General features: G+C 38.9%; 1 protein-coding gene across 1 annotated transcript in view; it reads right to left on the reverse strand.

Moving 5' to 3' along the window:
• The window catches only part of GREB1 (growth regulating estrogen receptor binding 1), a 128,871-nt gene that overhangs the window by 92,511 nt on the left and 17,433 nt on the right, over nucleotides 1-18,927 (reverse strand). Inside the window, exon 2 of the mRNA XM_081940111.1 lies at nucleotides 790-998. Coding sequence (XP_081796237.1) covers nucleotides 790-946 — 157 coding nt within the window. The 5' untranslated portion in view covers nucleotides 947-998. The remainder of the gene's footprint in view (nucleotides 1-789; nucleotides 999-18,927) is intronic.

Here is an 18,927-nt window from a genome sequence, read left to right on the forward strand (position 1 = left end):
AAGGATTTTTTGCCTATGCATCAGCATAGGAAGGACCTTACAATATTCTAATCCCGGATCAGCAAAAGAATCAGAGAAGTAAAAGCACACTTATTATTTCTGGAGGAATGGTTCTTGATATGCTTTTATCTCTGTATACTAATCTGTGTACAAGCAAAAGTGATATTTTATGAATATATTTTGCACCTTTATACATACCTAAATCTATTTTGGATGATTGGGTCACATTCAGTGATGGGTTCCTACCGGTTCAGACTGCTTTGGCCAAACCGGTAGTGGTTTGGTGGCCTGGGTTGCTGGAACCAGCAGTGACCCAGGCCTGCCACGCCCCTGAACTGGTTCTCCGTGCGACACCATGGGCGGCACCATCTTGTTTTTTGCTTCTGCGCTTGGGCAGAACATATTTTATTGTTCTATGTGTGTACGGCGCGCCCACGAGCGAACCGGAAGTAGTGACTGCCGGAACCCACCCCTGGACACATTCCATACAAGTGGAAGGATGAACAGAGCGAGGGAACATTCCATGCTGTGGGTGAAAGTCAACTGACATACTGATGGATGATGCCCATCACTTTGAGAACTGGTGTGGTTTTTTAAAGTAGCCATAGCAAAGGAGCTTTGAGGTGCTTGGTGCTCTCTGAGCTTGGTTTCTTGCAGACATTTCATTACCCAACTAGGTAACATCATCAATCCTAGTTGAGTAATGAAATGTCTGCAAGAAAAGACATTTCAGAGCACACCAAAGACCCAACCCCAATCTACAAATATTTCTAAAAGAGCACTTCTTACCTTCTAGAGACGAAAGTTGCCGCTCGGCTTCTAAATATAGCTGTGAAAAAATCGGCCTTGGGACTAAATTACTGGATCGGAGGGAAGCTTCAATAGAATTATGCAACACCTCTTCAAAACGTGTTGAGTTAAGTTGTCCCGCATAAGAATTTCCCATCTTCTTGAAGAATGAATCAGAATTCTTCAGGGGTGGGTTATAATTATTCCACCTAAACAGGAAAAGATAAGAGGAGATTAGATCAACATTTGCTTTAATAAAATTCGGAACCATGAGAGATTTCAAAGGAACTGTTTCTTCTAAGAGAACAGTGAATTGACTCAGTAAAAATGATGCAAAGCTGGCAGCATAAATTATATAGTTCCTCAGTACATGTTAGGTTTCTGTAACTCATCAGAAAGGCATTCTTAATATTGACAAAAACAAACTGTTGATTTACTTTTAGGCATTGGGGAAATCACTTCTTAAAGCAGTTTTTTTAAAGCATTATATAATTAGGTTGCTTGCTATCTATCGAATTGAATGGCTATGTCCATTATCTCCTGTATCTCGGTAATATACATCTAATTTTAAATACTGCCCTCCAAACATATTTCTAGGATAATTCACATAAAGCAACAGTAAAAACAAGGCAATATATTAAAATATGAAATAAACAAGAGTATACATCTTAAGGTTAACAGAAAGCAAACAGGTAACTTTGGAAAGTTTTGTTTACAATAAATTCTTCCTTGGCATCAGAAAGATAACTCTATCAATATGAGACAGATTTCTATGAGGGACAATTTCTACAGCTAGTGCCATGAAGAATGAAGAGGGCTCCCTCCCTGGTTATCACCTGCCTAGCCTTAGCTGATGGGGATATGAGACTGATACTTTTAAAATATCACCTTACATCTTCTGTTTAAAGACAATATATCTTCCATGCTGAGGATCAGAATCATCCTTGCCCATCTGCGCAACACAGTCAGATTTTCAACACACTTCACACCCTTTGCCACTGATCTTCAGAAAATCATCAGCTTAGAGCACTGATGGCAAACCCATGACGCTGATGTTTTGAGTGACACGCTAGCATTCACCAACATTCTCAAAAGCACACCCTGTTCTGAGGTGATTTTCGGAGGCTGCAGAAGCCAAGTAAGAATGAAGTCTGCTCTTGAATGGCCTCTGAAAATGAGTTTGTTTTACTCACATTTTATTTTTTATAATTATTTAACATTTCTTTATATAATATATAGCACCATACATGTTTTGGACTGTATTTTTTTAAAAATAAATGAACATATAAGAGTTTCTTGACAATGGCATGGAAAGAAGGAAGGATGGGAGGGAGGGAGGGAAGGAGCCAGAGGTGGTATTCAGCTGGTTCTGACCAGTTCTGAAGAACCAGTAGAGGAAATTTTGAGTAGTTCAGAGAACCAGTAAATACTACCTCTGCCTGGCCCCGCCCCCATCTATTCTCTGCCTCCCAAGTCCCAGCTGATTAGGAGGAAATGTGGATTTTACAGTATCCTTCCCCTGCCACACCCACCAAGCCAAGCCATGCCCACCAAGCCACGCCCACAGAACCGGTAGTAAAACTTTTTGGATCCTACCACCGGAAGGAGGGATATCCCAGCAGAGTCAACTTAGGCATTCTTCGAATTTTCGACACACTGAGCCCAACACTGGCTTGGGGAATCCACTACAAAGTCAGTTTCCACAGCATCACCGTTCTCTTCCCCTTCGGAGGGTTGCCCTTCCCTCCTGAAGTAAAGGCATTGTGGTACTTGGCCACCATCCCCCCCCATTTATTTCCCAGGTGCTGTGAAAGGCATCTTTGCCAAGCTGTGAATGGACAGCCTGTTTGTGGCTTACTTTTTTTCTTTTCTTGCAGTGACCAATAAGCACAATTAGAGAATAAAGAAAGGGCATGGCCACAGCTAGCTCATTCTTTAGCCAGTTGGATGAGTCCTGGCCACCTTCTGCATGTAAAGGTGAGGCACTTGCCAAATTCCTCACAGCAATACAGCAGCACTGTTTCCTTTTGAGGGGTCAAAGGTGTATTCAAGTGTAAGGAGTCTCTGGAAAGACTTTCGAGGCAATCTGCTTAACACAAAGGTGTTGTTCATGTGGTCTCAAGTGCACAGGGTATCATTTCTTTTAAATACTGAGCCAGGGTGGTTAAGATGCTAGACTAGAACTAAGCAGACACAGGTTCAAGTCCAGCCACAACCTTGGAGGTTCACCTCACATCAGTCACTTTCATCCTAACCTATCTGACAAGACTGTTGTTATGGCAAGGAAGGATTGGCATCCCACTCTGTATCCTAGAGGAAAAGCAAACTTATTTATTAGACTTATATCTCATCCTTAAAAGTAAAACCCAAGGCAGCATGGATAGTACTATTTCCTCCTTACATTTTTCCACAGCAATCACCGGATGAGGTGGGTAGGACTCACCTCCCAGCTTTTAAGAGAGGATTAGAACTCATGGATCTAGAATCATGAGTTTCTAGCCTTGTACTTCATCATCGCACCAACACCAAGTAAGCAAGCAAATGTATTTCTGAAATTTATCTCTCTCTACCAGTGGTGGTATTATGTTGATTCGCACTGGTTTGGGCAAATCAGTAGTGGCGTCGCACAAGGCTCCCCCCACCCACTCAGACATCATCAAAAACCTTCTGCGCATGCGCTCCCGCTACCAAACTGGTAGTGAAGAAAAGAGGATACCATCACTGCTCTCTACCCTCCCTCAAGGCATTTGGTAACCTTTTCCCAAACATGTTTGCCAATGAAACCCATTTACCACATTCACATTCAAGTTCATAATCTATAAATGAGATGCTGGAAGACAAGCAGACAACCAATGTGTGCAGGAAAACCCTTAAATATGAAGAGCTCACTGGATTCCTTTCACGTTTTACCATTTCCAAGCTTGGAGAAGGCCTAATAAAAATAAATTCCAGACATGGTAATTATCCAACATCGTCTGCATCTACTTCGGACCCAGGAAGCAGCCGGCTGGAGCACAAACCGTGTTAATGGCAACATCAAAGCACTTGTCTGCACTTCCACAATATAAAAATTTGGGACAGCTCTTGTTTAACAATCCAAGAGACAGAAAGATATATGCTGGTGGCCATGAATGTGCCAGCTAGGTCATAAAATGGCACCCAGAAGTTTGGCAGGCCGATGGGCTTCGTTTTCTTGCGCTATTGAACTCTGTATCAGATTTATGTCTTTTAGGAGCACTCAGACACAAGTGGAGGTGGGGGAGGCTGTTTCAAATGTCTGTGAAATTCCAAACAATGATCAGAACCGACTATCTCTATTCAAAAAACTCCAGCCAGCCGGAAGTGGGGACAAGAGAAAGGCTGATCTTCCCATAGCCACGGATGAAAGGAATCCCAGCACTTTACAATTTGCTGCAGAACAAACATGGAGGAATTCTATAAACTTCAGCTAAGGAGAACACTAAGTATATTTCTAATACTTCACGATCATAAAAAGATAGACGGAAGAAAGGCACACTAGCGTTAATCCCTGCTGAAGGTGGGGGCGATGCAGTGTTCAAGAATATACCAGGATTACAGGGTGGGAATTTACAAAAATGGTGATCAGCTTTTCCCAACTGTGATGATTTTTTTCAGATGATTTTGGCTACAACCCATTCACAGGAAATTAGCAAGCTATTAGTCTATCATATTGGGAAAACACCAACTGCTGTCCTTTCTTTTTCTTTCATGCCCAAATTAGAATGTTGTGAGGTAGAGAGAAGCAGACTCCAGCAAATTTAGTTTATTGTGGTCCCATGTTTATGGTCTGCAAAGTGAAGAAACAGATGATAAAGAGAAGTCAGTCACCGTGGTGGCGGTGGTGGTGGTGCTTCTACTGAGGCATGGAAGTCAAATTCAAGTTCAGTCACCACAACTCTTAGCCAACCCAATTTGGTTTTTGAAGGGAAACTACGTGGATCCCAGCTTTGAACAGCCTCATAAAACTGTCGTAGCCAGTGAGAAAGAAATCTAGATTTTTTTTAAAAAAATACAGCACACTGCTCATTTTTTAAAATTCAAGATAGAAAAGGAAACATCTCATGTGAGGGTGAGCAATTTATTTCTCGTTGCTTAATTCCCTGCAGTTAAAAATGTAATGGCTTCTCTGAACTAAACTGGGAGTGAAAAAACAAGCTTGCCCTTTTCAATTCCTCTAAGATAAGTGGGCTAAAATCTTCATGTGATTAAAAACGTGTATTAAGAAAACAGCAGTTCCATCCCTATTCAATATAAAAACACCCAAAGTACATGTTAATATCAGATGGCAGGGATCTAGCATCTTCACATACGTGGACAAGAAAGGTCACTACAAGGATGTAAAAGTTATCTGTATCTGACTGGAAGGTTTTATTTCCTGATGGATTGAAAAACCCCAAAATATACATGCCCATTTCACATTTCTAAACAGAATGAGGCCAGTGGACCTATGAATGCCAGTGGCATGGCTGGTAGACCTGATCCTATTCTTCCTGAATGGATGAGGAAGCCACTATGAAAAATGCTGTAAGTAAATCCATTCCTTTTCTTTCAAATGTTTAAGCTAAATATACTGTTCCTTATGCAGCCCAAACAACCAGCACCACTAGTTGATAAGAGGGAAACATTGGGAGGCTTGGGAGCAAATCCCAAAACCGGAAAAAATACCTATTGTTTTGGGAATATTGCCAAAAGGAAAACCTCAAAACACCTCAATGTGCATGCAGCTATGGAATGATGACAGCTCTGTGTAAAACTTCAGTAATGGACTGAAAACTGACTATGCTGGTCAAAATGTTTGTGTGTGTGTGTGTGTGTGTAGCAAACAGATTTTTTAAAAATTTAGTATTGAGAGAGTTACAGGGCCAACTCACCCCACTGGCTTCTATCCTGAAAGATTGACTAACACCTAGCTTTCCCTGCTCCTAGTCTCAGCACCCAAATCCCTGCAGCACACTGGCTTTCAAAGAGATAGAGAATTTTCTTTTAGTTGAACTTGACTTCTGTACATGTCCATATTATTACTTTTGCATCAATACAGAAATGGTTTGACACTGCGTTCTTCTACAAATATTTTTCTCAACTTCCGTATCTAACTTAAAGGGATGGCATTTCCTGAGATCTGCCAAGAAAGATGCAATATTTCCTATTCCAGAAGATCTGCTATATTAACCAAGTCCATTTCTGCTTAGCTTTTTGAGATCAGCCAAGATTGGCTAGGTACTGACATCTAACTGAGCCGTGCAACACAATATTGCTTTAATATGCACACCAGGATGACTTCCAACTGTGCAAACATCTACAATATTGAGAATTGAGATTTCTTTTTTAAAAGAAGCTTTAGATGATTAGGATCAACTACTATAAAGGGAATAAAGTGTACATCTGCAATAACATAAATTGTGTATTTGTAACTTTCTTATAGATACAATTGTACAAAATGCTGAAAGTATTAGATGAGTTTTAATCTGTTCATATTTCAGAAAGGATTTGCCATGTGAAATATAGTATGCATAAAATAAGCAAAGCAAGGGGCACCTTTGCTTATTTCATGCATATAATGTTAAGTATTAGAGACATTCTTATAATCCTATGCAAAAAACAATAGAATCTGTATAACTCTTTTAAGATTGACATCTTGGACATTCTGGTCTGGGTGCAGACAGGTATATGATACTACTGAAAAACATGGATAATATTTGAACCAGATAAAACAGCCCTTTAATAATAGGAATCAAACTTCTAATAGTCTTACATTCCAGAATAATATTCACATTAATCACTTTAATATATAAAACATAATTACTATTATATGAAACAGCCTCTATATTTAAGAATCTTCAATTTCAAATGCTTACTTTCACCATAAATAAAACTAAGGGATCATCTATATTGGTTCATTATTGCTTATCTTTTATACATTTGCAGACATTTGTCATTAAGATGTTACAACAGAATATTCAATGCCACTTCACAACGCCCGCAGGCCAGATCTGGCCTGTGATGTGGTTGGATCCGGCCCATGGGCCATCCTGGAATATGTAAGGGGTAGGCCCACATGGCTTCAACCCAGTCTACTCAATGCGAACAGGAAACATCGGGGCAGCGTGGCTTCAGCCTGGTCTACCCAATGCAAAGAGGAAACATGTCAGCAGTTTGGGGAGTGGCGTCAAGGTGGCATGTCCACCTAGTCAGCCATGCCCACCCAGTCAGCCACGCCTAGTGAGTTGCCTCAAGATGGCCAGGCCCACCCAGTTGGTCACACCCACCCAGTTGGCCATGCCTGCCCCCCCTCCCAGGTCAACCACAGCCGTGATGTGGCCCTCTATGAAATTGAGTTTGACATCCCTGCACTACATAATGAACACCTTCTACACTGTGCATAGGTAAGTACTCAAAATGCTTCATAGTATCAATAAAATCTTTATTGTACTATAGATGAGCACTAATTCTCCCATGTTGCAAATGTGGTTTATAAAAATTAAGGCTGAAGGCTGCTTGCCAATGAACACTTAACAAGTCCGTGGCTAATTTCTGTCAGGAACTTTCTAATTTATATTCTGTGGCTACATTCACTCATTGTGCTAATCCATAGTATTATTTATTCACTTTGGAGCTAGAATATTATGTTTGCAAGGCATGTCTTTTGCGCTTAACTTGTCAATTGTGCTTTACATGGTGATCTAAATCAAAGAAACTGGCACCCCAGTTCACTACCATTCTCATCATGGCAAACATGCTTAGACAAAAATTGTTCAATTGTGAAATGTGTTTTAAGTTAATTATGTGCAATTGAAGCAGGAGGCAGGAATAAATTTATTAGGCATTAGGATACCTCTCAATGATTGTGGGAGAGATCAGTAAATCATATAGCACTCCATAGCTCAGTTTTCTGCTCTATATGAATCAGTAAACATCAACTGGGCTAGCAGAGAGAAACAAAATACAAAATGATGACAATAGTCTACTACACTGTTAACAATGAAAATTCAGTCTCCATTAAACAATCTAGAAATTAAAGACACTCCAAATTTGAACTTTACGATGCTTAGAGCTACTATACAGAAGACACTTGCAGATTAAACAACATTTTGACCAGAGATGGTATTCTGCCAGTTTGCCCCGGTTCAGGCAAACCAGTAGCGGCAATGGTGGGAGGCTCCGCCCACCCACCCAGACGTCATCACGGATGCTCTGTGCATGCACGCTCCCAGTTCCGAACCAGTAGCGAAGGTAAGAGGATTTCATGCCTCATTTTGACCAATGAAATGTCACCAAACGTTGATTTTCAAAAGAAAATGTATGTCTTAGGCTGCTGGGAAGCTTCAGTAGGAGAAAATTCCTATTTGCTTTCCCTTGCAGAAAGGGAAAAAAAAACAGTCCAGAAACATTTTTTCCAACAGAGCATCCCATTCTAGCATTACATTTTCAGTAAGAAGCATTGCTGAACTAGGCTGAGCCATTAATTTTGTTGAGAAATGAGCACTGACATTCTAACATTAGCCTTTGTTCTTTATTTTATCCCTTCAGCCCTGGAGAACAATTTTCAAATCAATTGGCCATTAAGTAGTGAAACATCACTGTGGCCCACAGTGTAATATACGATGTGGCAATAAATACATTAGACAGAAGAATTACATCCTGTGAAGGCCTTGTTTTTCTACACCTACAGGAAACAATGTATTTCAATGCAGATTTATAGGTTTTTCTTAGAGGATCTCATAAAAGCTGCAGGTGTAACTTCAATTACTATGGTTTGCTGTTCATAAGTCAACAGCATCCACTGAATTCAGATTCAGAAACTGGATTTTCTATCCTGGATGTTATTTTGACCTTGTCCATCTCCCTGTGGGGTTTTTATTAGATTAACGACTTCTGATTTAAATAAATTTATCCTCAAACTATATTTTGGTGCACTTTACAGACTATGAAGTAGTTATGGAAATCCTAAGCAGGGTAGAAAACGACAGCCAATAAAGGCAAAGAGGAAACATCTGAAGTCATAAACTTTAAATCCATTTTAGAAAATGAAAAATGCTTTGGCTCCCTCAGACATATCCACTGTGTACTAACCAAAGGACTGCATTCCATCCGAATTTAAACCCTACATTGTTTTCATAAGGAGATCTTCTTAAGCTTCTTTTTTTCCCCTTCATTGCAAATAAAAGATAAATCCATCTCTATATTAATCAGTAGTCTTTCTAAACTGGTGCCTTTCCAGATGTATCGGAGGACAATTCCCATCAGCCCTAAAAGAGCACTGCTATCTAAAATCAAGGCAGAGAAACATCTGGAAAGAAAGTGCTTAAGGAAGTTATAAAATATATATTTGTATACATGGGAGGAGAGGTGGTCTTAACTCTGTCCTTGGCATTTACATCACTGCCTCTTCTATTCTGACAAGATTTACTATCACTTTGAAAAGTGTCCAGCCTGTTTTTGGAGAAACAAACAGGGCAATTTAAAGTGTGTCACGTTCAAAGTTTGTCCGTAGAATCTAATGCAACCTAAGTGCACTTAGCTTTAACAGATAGCAATTTGGATTTAAGTTTAAATACAAGTCTTCTGGGCAGAACTTTTGAACCATTCTCCAACAGAAAATCCTGGTATTTTTCTAGCCCTATATGACAAAAAGCAATCAATATCACACAAATAAGGTTTGGTGACCTCTCACGCAGCATTTCCAATTCCTTTCTCCTGTATGCCGGTGCTTTTTTGCACTAAAAGATACAATGGTACAGTGATTTTAACTCTGAGCTATCAGGTTTGTTTATGCAGATTTCAACATGCCTTCAAATATTGCTTTCCCACAGTCCATGCAAACCCTAGTGGGGTTTTTTAGGTCCCTCTCAAAATGAATCTCTTAAACTGACTTTTATAAAAATAGCGGGGGAATCCCAATGATCTGCCTTACCGGGATATTACAAGAATATACTTTATACCCAGGAAAACACTATAGTAATTATAATTGTGCAAACCATTTTAGAATGTTCCCCATCAGAATTGTCTTCAATTTATAAACAAGGTTTAAACAGGGTGCGAATGGGGGTGAGACTACAATCTTACATTTATTTATCCATGAGTAAGTTTTGTTTAACTCAAACCAGCTAAAATCAAGTAAGAGACATTATAAATAAACAAATTTTATGTATCACACTATGTGGTGTGATGGTTTACTGTATGGTTTTTTAAATAAAGCCACAATTAGGTGGGTTAACATAAAATGCAAAGTAATAGACCACATAAACCATGTTATAGCCTAACGTATTACACTGACTAGAAAAATATGACTCCAAAAGAAAATTATCAATACAAGCTAGCCAGCCACATTCATAAAGTATAATTTATTAATACATACAATTACAACAAGCTATGACATTGTTTTAAATACTGAAATTTCAAATGTGGGCATTTTTAATTATCTTGTTGAATTTCTAAATTCTTGAGGCAAATGAAACTGACTTACAATTATTAATCTGCTAATATTTAGATTAGAACCATAATGCACTTTTGGGGAGCAAAGCTTAAATGCAGTTGCAGCAAACAGAATTGTTTGAATAAAAAACCCCTGATCTAATAAACATTATTAAAATATTATTCTGCTATAAATAAAATGTAACATTCATAAGATGCTTCATTTGGTATATCACAGACTTTCTCACTTTTGGGTGCTTTTTGGTCTTTTTCTCCTTATATTTAACTAATCTTTCATACAGACAAAAAATAATTCAAAATGAGAAACATGCTGATATTAACTTAATTTGTACTCGTACTGTCTTTATTACTTATATTATTAGCAAAAACAAGTGTGCTGAAGATCCAACTGGCACAAAGTCTTCTACATAAAATGAATTTGACCTAGGTGCATTAGCTTGTCTGTTGAATTTTTCACACATATACTCAAAGAGCCCGTGGAAAATATAAAAATATCAGTTTGAAATTACCTATCACAATTTCCCATGAACACACATTTTACATAGGAATTGTAATTCTGTAGTTCCAAAGACCCAAGGGGCTTCAATTTTGAGGAAGGATATATGTGAAGGGCTAGGAAAAGTAAATTTAATTCTGTAAGGGAGTCATATTATTAAATGCTGCTGTGCCCTGTAAGCAAAAAGACAAATTATCAACTGAAAAAAATAAATGATCAGGACCACAGAGGTATAAACTATGCAAATTTCTCCTGAAAGTAGAGTTTTAAATGTGGAAAAAAACTATGTCTGCACACAAATTCAATATTATTTAATACAGACAACCTGCAGATAAAACCATGTGAAGACAAAAAGGGTGGGGGGGAGGCTCAGAAAAAAAATCTTCCTTAATTATATTTCATCTGTTTTTAAATGGATCTAAACCACAAAAATCACAGGCTGAAAGAAAAGTCGAGGTTTTTTTTTAATCAAAACATTCCTTTTTGAGTACAATGGACTGGCCTGTGACTTAAAATATTGTGGGTTTTTTCCTACTATATATAGCCAAGAAAGACACTATAGTTTCTGTGAGTAATTGTGAAATGAATACTGTTAATAACAGATCTTTGAAATAAAATTGTTGGCAAATCAAATAATATGCTGCTTCTTGTGCCAGCATAACAATGCCTGTGCATTTTTAACTATTGTAGTCCTATTAAAGTCAAGGTTGGGGAAAGTAGATCCCGATCCATTTGTAGATCACTAGAAAATTTCCAGTACACTTCCTATATACCTGAATGTCTTACAAAGTACAATGGGCTTAATAGACTTCCAAATATTTACATTCTCAAACTGAGAGAGCATGCTTAAGACCTCTAAATAATAACATCGCTACATAGTAATGAACAAGCACAGCCCAAAAAATAAAATAAAATTGGCCCTGCAGGCAGTCTAGTGAAGATTAATAGTGATGATAATTTAGTCTACTTCTAGGCCTCATAACTTTGTTCTTTGCTGGATCTGAAAATTCTAGTGACACCTGAAGAACCATTAACGAGTTTGTCTTGCACAGAGCAAGTATCTACTATACCTTATAGAGGCGAAGCTTCCGATTTATCCCTTGCAAGTCTGTCCTGTGCTTGTGTCATCACAAGCAAGCAAAGCCTTGCCAGTTAGCTTTTTGCAAAGGTGGCTAATCCCAGCTGCTGCCGCTGCTCTCTGTGCCAGGATTACTTCGCTGAGTTTGTCTTTCTTTGATTCAGAGCAGAGGAGGCTGTCAGCCTGACTGAGTAAGCCTCTGGAAACAGCAAGTGTTGGTCAGGTCACCCTGACACAAACATTCCTCTGTGACAGCACAACAGAGGAAGGATTCAGTTATCTCTGTTTGCAACGGAAACAAAACAAGGCCTGCGCCACAACTCAGTAATTTGGTCTCAAATAATTTTGGCGCAAGATGGGCTGGATAATAAACAGCAATGTTGCCCCCCCCCAAAAAAAAAACCCCCACACTTCCTTACTTCAGCTTAATTCTTATTAACACTGAAGTGTTGCACTGGGTCATCTTGTTCCTAGCCGGGTACTTACCAGACATCCAGTCTAAACCACAGTTAATATCAACCACTCCCAGCTCCCTACAGCATGGAAGAAGGCTATGCTTTGCAACCTAATGGATTTTGCTAAAGCTCTCCCTTAGCTGGAAGTATGCCTGTTTTAAACAACTCTCTTTGATGACACAGAAGGATACAGGGGAGGCAAACCAAACAGAATGGAACAAAGTGGAAGAGCCTGCTATTTGGTCCTTGAATGGCATGTTTGGGGCTACCCACAAAAAAGTGAGCCCACCAAAAAAATTAATTATATTAATTAATTTAAAATTATCATAGAATTGGAAGGAGGCCCTTATGCCTTTGAAGTCAATTTCCTGTTTAGCACAGGAATCCACGTAAAGACTTCCCTGAGAAGAGAAAATTCATCATCCCCTCCACATAAAATGACCTCACCACGTCCTTTGGGTGATGTTCCATCAGTGGTGAAATTCAATTTTTTTTACTACCAGTTCTGTGGGCGTGGCTTGGTGGGTGTGGCAGGGGAAGGATGCTGCAAAATCTCCATTCCCACCCCGCTCTGGGGCCAGCCAGAGGTGATATTTGCTGGTTCTCTGAACTACTCAAAATTTCTGCTACCGGTTCTCCAGAACCTGTCAGAAACTGCTGGATTTTACGCCTGTGATGTTCCTATATATTTGTTTTATCTCTCATGAAAAATTGTAAAGCAGCAGAGATTTTGGGGAGCTCTGGCTGCTCCATGCAAAGACTGACTTCAGAGAATTCCCATCCATCCCTGTACAATTTAAGTTGAGATTTTGGGGCTGAAGAAGTCTTGAAATGCATCCATTGTAAGATTTAGAAATTTGAAGCATACAGTACTACTGTATAAAAATACTGAGGTAGCAATTAGTGGATGGGGGTAGGAAGAGGATTAAGAAAAATCAACAAAGGGGTTGCTTGAAAGCTTTTTCTTACATCTCTTTTCCTTCTTTTTTATTTTTCTTAATCAGTATATTAAATCTCATCTTTTGAATTCTCACTTTCACCCTCGCTTTAATGTCACAGCAATTACAGTATTAATACTATTTCATTTTCAATCTTTTCCCAATCGTAACAATACTTGGAAGTCAAAAGAAAAGCAAGCAGATTAGACTAGAGCCTTTCTATCTTTGACTGCTGAAAATGTGCAGAACTGTTTTGTTTTCCTCCCGATTTGACTTAGAAATGCATGAACCTGAACAGAAATCCCTACAAAAATTATTACAAACAAAAACCAAACAAATGGTCTTCCAAAATTAAAGATGGCATTTTCTCAAAGTTGTCCACCTCTGATGCAGAGCCTCTGCAGGAAGAGACAGACTAGCTATAAAGATGAGCTTCCCTAGTGGTGAATAGGCCACCAAAGGAAGAAAGGGAAAAAGTGCAGTTATAATTTAGACTAATTATATCTTGTAACTATATATGGTTATAATTCAGATGTAGAAAAACTATTGGCCAATATTTAATTGAAGGATTTAAGGTCCTCTATAGCAAATTAAAAGGCTACCCGAACAGATTATGCCATACAGGTAGTCCTCGCTTAATGACCAATTCGAAGTTATGATGAACATGGATTTAGAGTTCCAACATCCTCCTCCTCTGTGATCATATGACCACATTTTGGTTACTCAGTAATCGGCTTGTATTTATGGCTGCTTGTAGCATCCCTCAGTCACATTTTTGTGATTTGATTTTTTTTGCTGAAAACTGGTGTTTACTTCTGGCTTTCAGCAAAAAAAAAAAAAGCCCATTATGAACAATGGGTTTGTTTCATTACCACCATGTTTGCTTAATGTCTGTCACAAAAAAGAAATTATAAAAGCTAGTCAGTTGCATGATGACTCCCTCAACAATCAGCATAACAATTGTAATTCCAGACTCAATTACAGCTGTAAATTGAGGAGTACTTTTCTGGAATTCTGCTTGGTAGAAAAACAAGGCCAGTCAGCCCAGATTGTCAAGTTCGATCCTCTTTCCTTTCCAGATTCATCCATGCTCTGTGGTTTGTATTATCACGAAGAGCAAGTGGGAATTATAAGCATGGAAACATATATCACCAATCCTGTCTAGTCTAACCTCATGGGACATTGAGTGAAACAGAAGTTCCACTACTTGCCTATAGCCCAGAGGTGGTAGTCAGCAGGTTCTGACCAGTTCTGGAGAACCGGTAGCAGAAATTTTGAGTAGTCAGAGAACCGGTAAATGCCACCTCTGACTGGCCACACCTCCATCTATTCTCTGTCTCCCGAGTCCCAGCTAATCGGGAGGTAATGGGGATTTTGCAGTAACTTCCCCTGGAGTGGGGAGGAAATGGAGATTTTACAGCATCCTTCCCCTGCCATGCCCACCAAGCCACGCCCACCAAGACATGCCCACAGAACTGGTAGAAATTTTTCTTTGAATCCCACCACTGCTATAGCCCTCTGCCAACCAACCACTCCATTTCAGTTAAGATCACATTGTAGAGTAAGTTAAGGTAACTTAAAGTATCTATTAAAGCTTACTATAGAAATGCTTGGCCCTTGTTGCAACTGCAAAATCATGGGGAAAGACACCTGGAAGACAATAATGTAGGCTATGGCATACAAAATAAGTATTGTTTGTTTGTTAAATCCATTATTCAAACTCTCAGCAGAACATTTGAGTACTAATTTTAAAAACGTATATATACAAGGTCACTTCGACCGAGGAACACGAAAACATTGCAATTGTGGTAGCTGATCAGGATGAATCATACTTAAGCAAGCTCTCTCTTTTCCAATAGCATGCAATATTAATTAGGCAGGTTATTTAACAAATGAATTGGGCCTTAGTCAGGAAAACAGAGCAAGAGAAAACATATTGCATGCATCAGGTCAAGGCCAAGGCCTGGATTAAATTCAAACTTCTGGTGATTAAAGGGACCCACCCAGGCTTGGCAACAATGTGAAAGTGGTTTGCTGTAACCTTCTTCCAGAATGATTTCCCCAATTTTCCCTTTTAGCTTCCAACCTTAGAGTTCCCTGGTGGTCTCCCTTCCATGTATGACTAGCCAGCCATGCTTAACTTCTGACCCTTGATAAAGTTGGGTGTTCACACCATCACTATTAGATGTCTAGTTTGGAAAGTCTGGTGAGAAAATGGAGGCCAAGAACAGAAATGGGACTTGTTCTCTCCATCCACACTGACATTCATTTCAGAACCAATTATTTGGAAAAAAAAAAGATGCTCACTTTTAAACTGAGCAGTGTTTTATACCAAAGTGAAGACACTAATGTGAAAGTCTAATGTCACATGTAGGAATAAGACTAAGTTGGTGCTCACCAAATTGTTGGACATCAGTAATTTCTAGCTAGCAAAGCCAATTCCTTCTGCTTTTTTCTACTCAAATCCTCTTTTCCTTTGCTTCCGGATCTGAAATACACTCCACAGTGCTTGCCTCAAATCCAAGGGTTTTAAGACTGAGAGGATTTTTCTGATATCTGACCTTCTTTTTCCTCCCCAGGTGTAAATTGTGCCACAGTTAATCTCGAGATAGACCCAGATGGCTTTTGTTAATGAAAAAGCTGCCCCAAAATAGCACTAAATACAGGTAATCCACGACATATGACCACAATGGCTAAGTGAGACATTTATTAAGTGGGTTTTGCTCCATTTTACCACCTTTCTTGTGACAGTTGTTAAGTGAGTCACTGCAGTTGTCAAGTTAGCAACATGGTGTTAAATAAATCTGGCTTTCCCATTGACTTTGTTTGTCAGAAGGTCGCAAAAAGGGATTCCACTGCAACTGTCATAAATATGAGTCGGTTGCCAAGCATCCAAATTTTGATCACATGACCATGGAGATGCTGCAGTGGTCATAGGTGTAAAAACTGTCATAAGTCACTTTTTTCAGTGTTGTTGTAACTTCGAACTATCACTAAATGAATTGTTGCAAGTCTTTAATGTAATTTGCAAAAAGTTCTGCATTCAGTCACAAATTTCTTAAAATTAAGAACTATTTGGAGAGATGGCTGCCAAAAAAAGGAGAGAAAAAGTAAGATCAAAAATAGAAAACCCTCAAAAGTACTTTGAGCCATTCAGTATTCCAACTTTCCTTAGTACAGTTTAAGGTCTTTCTTTAAATCGTATCAGAAGAAATTATCCTGAAAGCAATTTAGGTGCCTATATCCTTTCGCTATCTATTGCCCTTTCCCTCTCTCTGTTTATTCCTCCCTGGAAAAAAATCCTTTATTTGCTTTTCTGTTCTTGCTTCTGTGTAACATGAACTCCTTCACACATAGTAAAGTTCAGCCTAATTGATTTGTCTGCAAGATACTATCTTGAGGGGAAACAAGCCACAGAATATTGTGTTAACATTTTTCCTGTTTCTTTTTTCTTCTTTGCCACTGTTTTATGGATTCTGTATATGTCATAAGCTCATCCTTCACTTTGTGAACCTTATATACCAATTGTCCAAATAGAGATCTATTTAGAATTTTCCCCCAAAAAATGGAGTTATTTGTGCTGTTGTGATGAATAATAAGGCTAGAAACCAAAAGGCGTTATGCTCCATGAGATTTTATCTCCGTATTTTCCTCTTCAAACTGTCTGATATATTTTGGCACCAGCAAAAACAAATCCCACAAGCTACTCAGCAAAAGAGCAGAAGTATAACTAGAAGTATGCACATACCAATAATAAAAGAATTAACTTGATCTGTTCTTCCAAAATAGAATTTACCAGTGACCTCTTTTTGCTTCAAGACAAAGCCTTCTCTATTTTTTCTGGAAAGAAAGATGGTTTTTAAAAAGTGCTGAATAAACACTGGAAAATTACCAATGGAAAAACAGAATTATTTGGAAATTTGATGAAACAGACAGGGCAATTATACAATTCCTCATCTGGAAACATTAATAGGATTGCAGAATGAGAAGTGATGTTATTTTCAATTCTACTTCTAACAGTAAAGCACAGTGACAACACCAGTTGTTGGCAAGAGTGTCTTTTATCTGTTAATCTGGTTGTTTTAAAATTAACCATATATTTAAATATTTATAGGTGGGATACAAATATTTCAGTACAACAATACAGAACTCTGCTTGGAAGAATTGTAATGTATCGTTTTTTGTTTGAGGCCTGATAATAAGTGGCTAAAAGATAAATCTGACACATATAAAATGTTCTGTATCCAATATTCCTTGTGCAACTGCGAAATCGAGTGTCAACAAGGTCATATGATTGTTCTTCCTATAAAAATTGGAGAATCACATGGTCTGATCTCCCCAGAGTTAAGATGGTCTTAGCCATGTTGATAGGAATGAATAGAGAAAAATACCATATTTTTTGGAGTATAAGACACACCTTTTTCCCTCAAAAAAGAGGCTGAAAATCTGGGTGCGTCTTATACACTAGATACAGTATTTTTTGCCTCCCGAAACCCCACCCCCTTCACCAAAATGGCCGTGCAAAGCCTGTAGATGGCTTTCAGAGAGCTCCTGGGGGCTAGGGAAGGCAGAAATGAGTGAAAATGGGCCGGTTTTTTGCTCAATTTCCCCTCCCCAGCCCCCAGGAGTACTCTATAAGCCTCCTAAAGGCTATGCATGCAATATTTTGACAAAAAATGGGCCTGTTTTCATGAAGAACGGAGCATTTTTTGCTCATTTTGGGGGGGCTAGGAGCACTCTGCAAGCCCCCTAAAGGCTATTCATGCCTTTTTGGGGGGAGAAACAGGCCATTTTCACCAAAAAATGGGTCATTTTTTGGAAAATTGCAGAGTGCAAAACCCTTTTTTAAAAAAAGTTGCCTCTTCAAAACCTTGATGCGTTTTATACTCCGGTGCGTCTTATATTCTGAAAAATACGGTAGTCTGGCTTTGGAAGAATTCAAAGACATTTTGGAAAAACAAAGTTTTGAAAAAAATGGAGTTAAAAATTATAGACGAGGACAAGACTCACCCCAAGACCGATTTGAATATGGATTTAAAAATGAGAAACTACAAGAACGATATTGAAAAAACGTTGCATTGGATTTCCAAAAGAAACCAACTGTTAATAATTACAAGGAGTATACAAATAACAAAGTAGAAAGTGTCTTGGATAACTTTCTTATAGTGGATTTAGAACAGAGACGTTTTAAACTTATGAAGGAGTTTCTGGGAAGAGAAAAAGGAAAAAGAAAACAGTTTTGGCGCACTATTTAAAGGTGTTAAAGAACAAAATTCTTAAAAGTAAAGGGACGGAACAAAAAATTGGTTTATTTGATCAAGATTTATATATCACTGGTGGGATTCAAATTTTTTTACTATCAGTTGGGTAAGTGTGGCTTGGTGGGCATGGCTTGGTGGGAATGGCTTGGTGGGAATGGCAGGGGAAAGATACTGTAAAGTCTCCATTCCCCCCCCCCACTCTAGGGGAAGGTTACTGCAAAATCCCTATTTCCTTCCGATCAGCTGGGACTCAGGGGGCAGAACCATTGAGCAGTGGATTTACCGGTTCTCTGAGCTACTCAAAATTTCCACTATCGGTTCTCCAGAACTGGTCAGAACCTGCTGAATACCACCTCTGGTGTGTGTGTGTGTGTGTGAGCGCGCGCGCGCGCGCGCATGCACACACGCACATATGTATATGCATATCAGGGTGGGTTGTTGCCGGCGTTACTTCCTG

Source organism: Natrix helvetica, assembly GCF_964273705.1.
Source record: "Natrix helvetica genome assembly, chromosome: 2".
NCBI classification, from domain to species: domain Eukaryota; kingdom Metazoa; phylum Chordata; class Lepidosauria; order Squamata; family Natricidae; genus Natrix; species Natrix helvetica.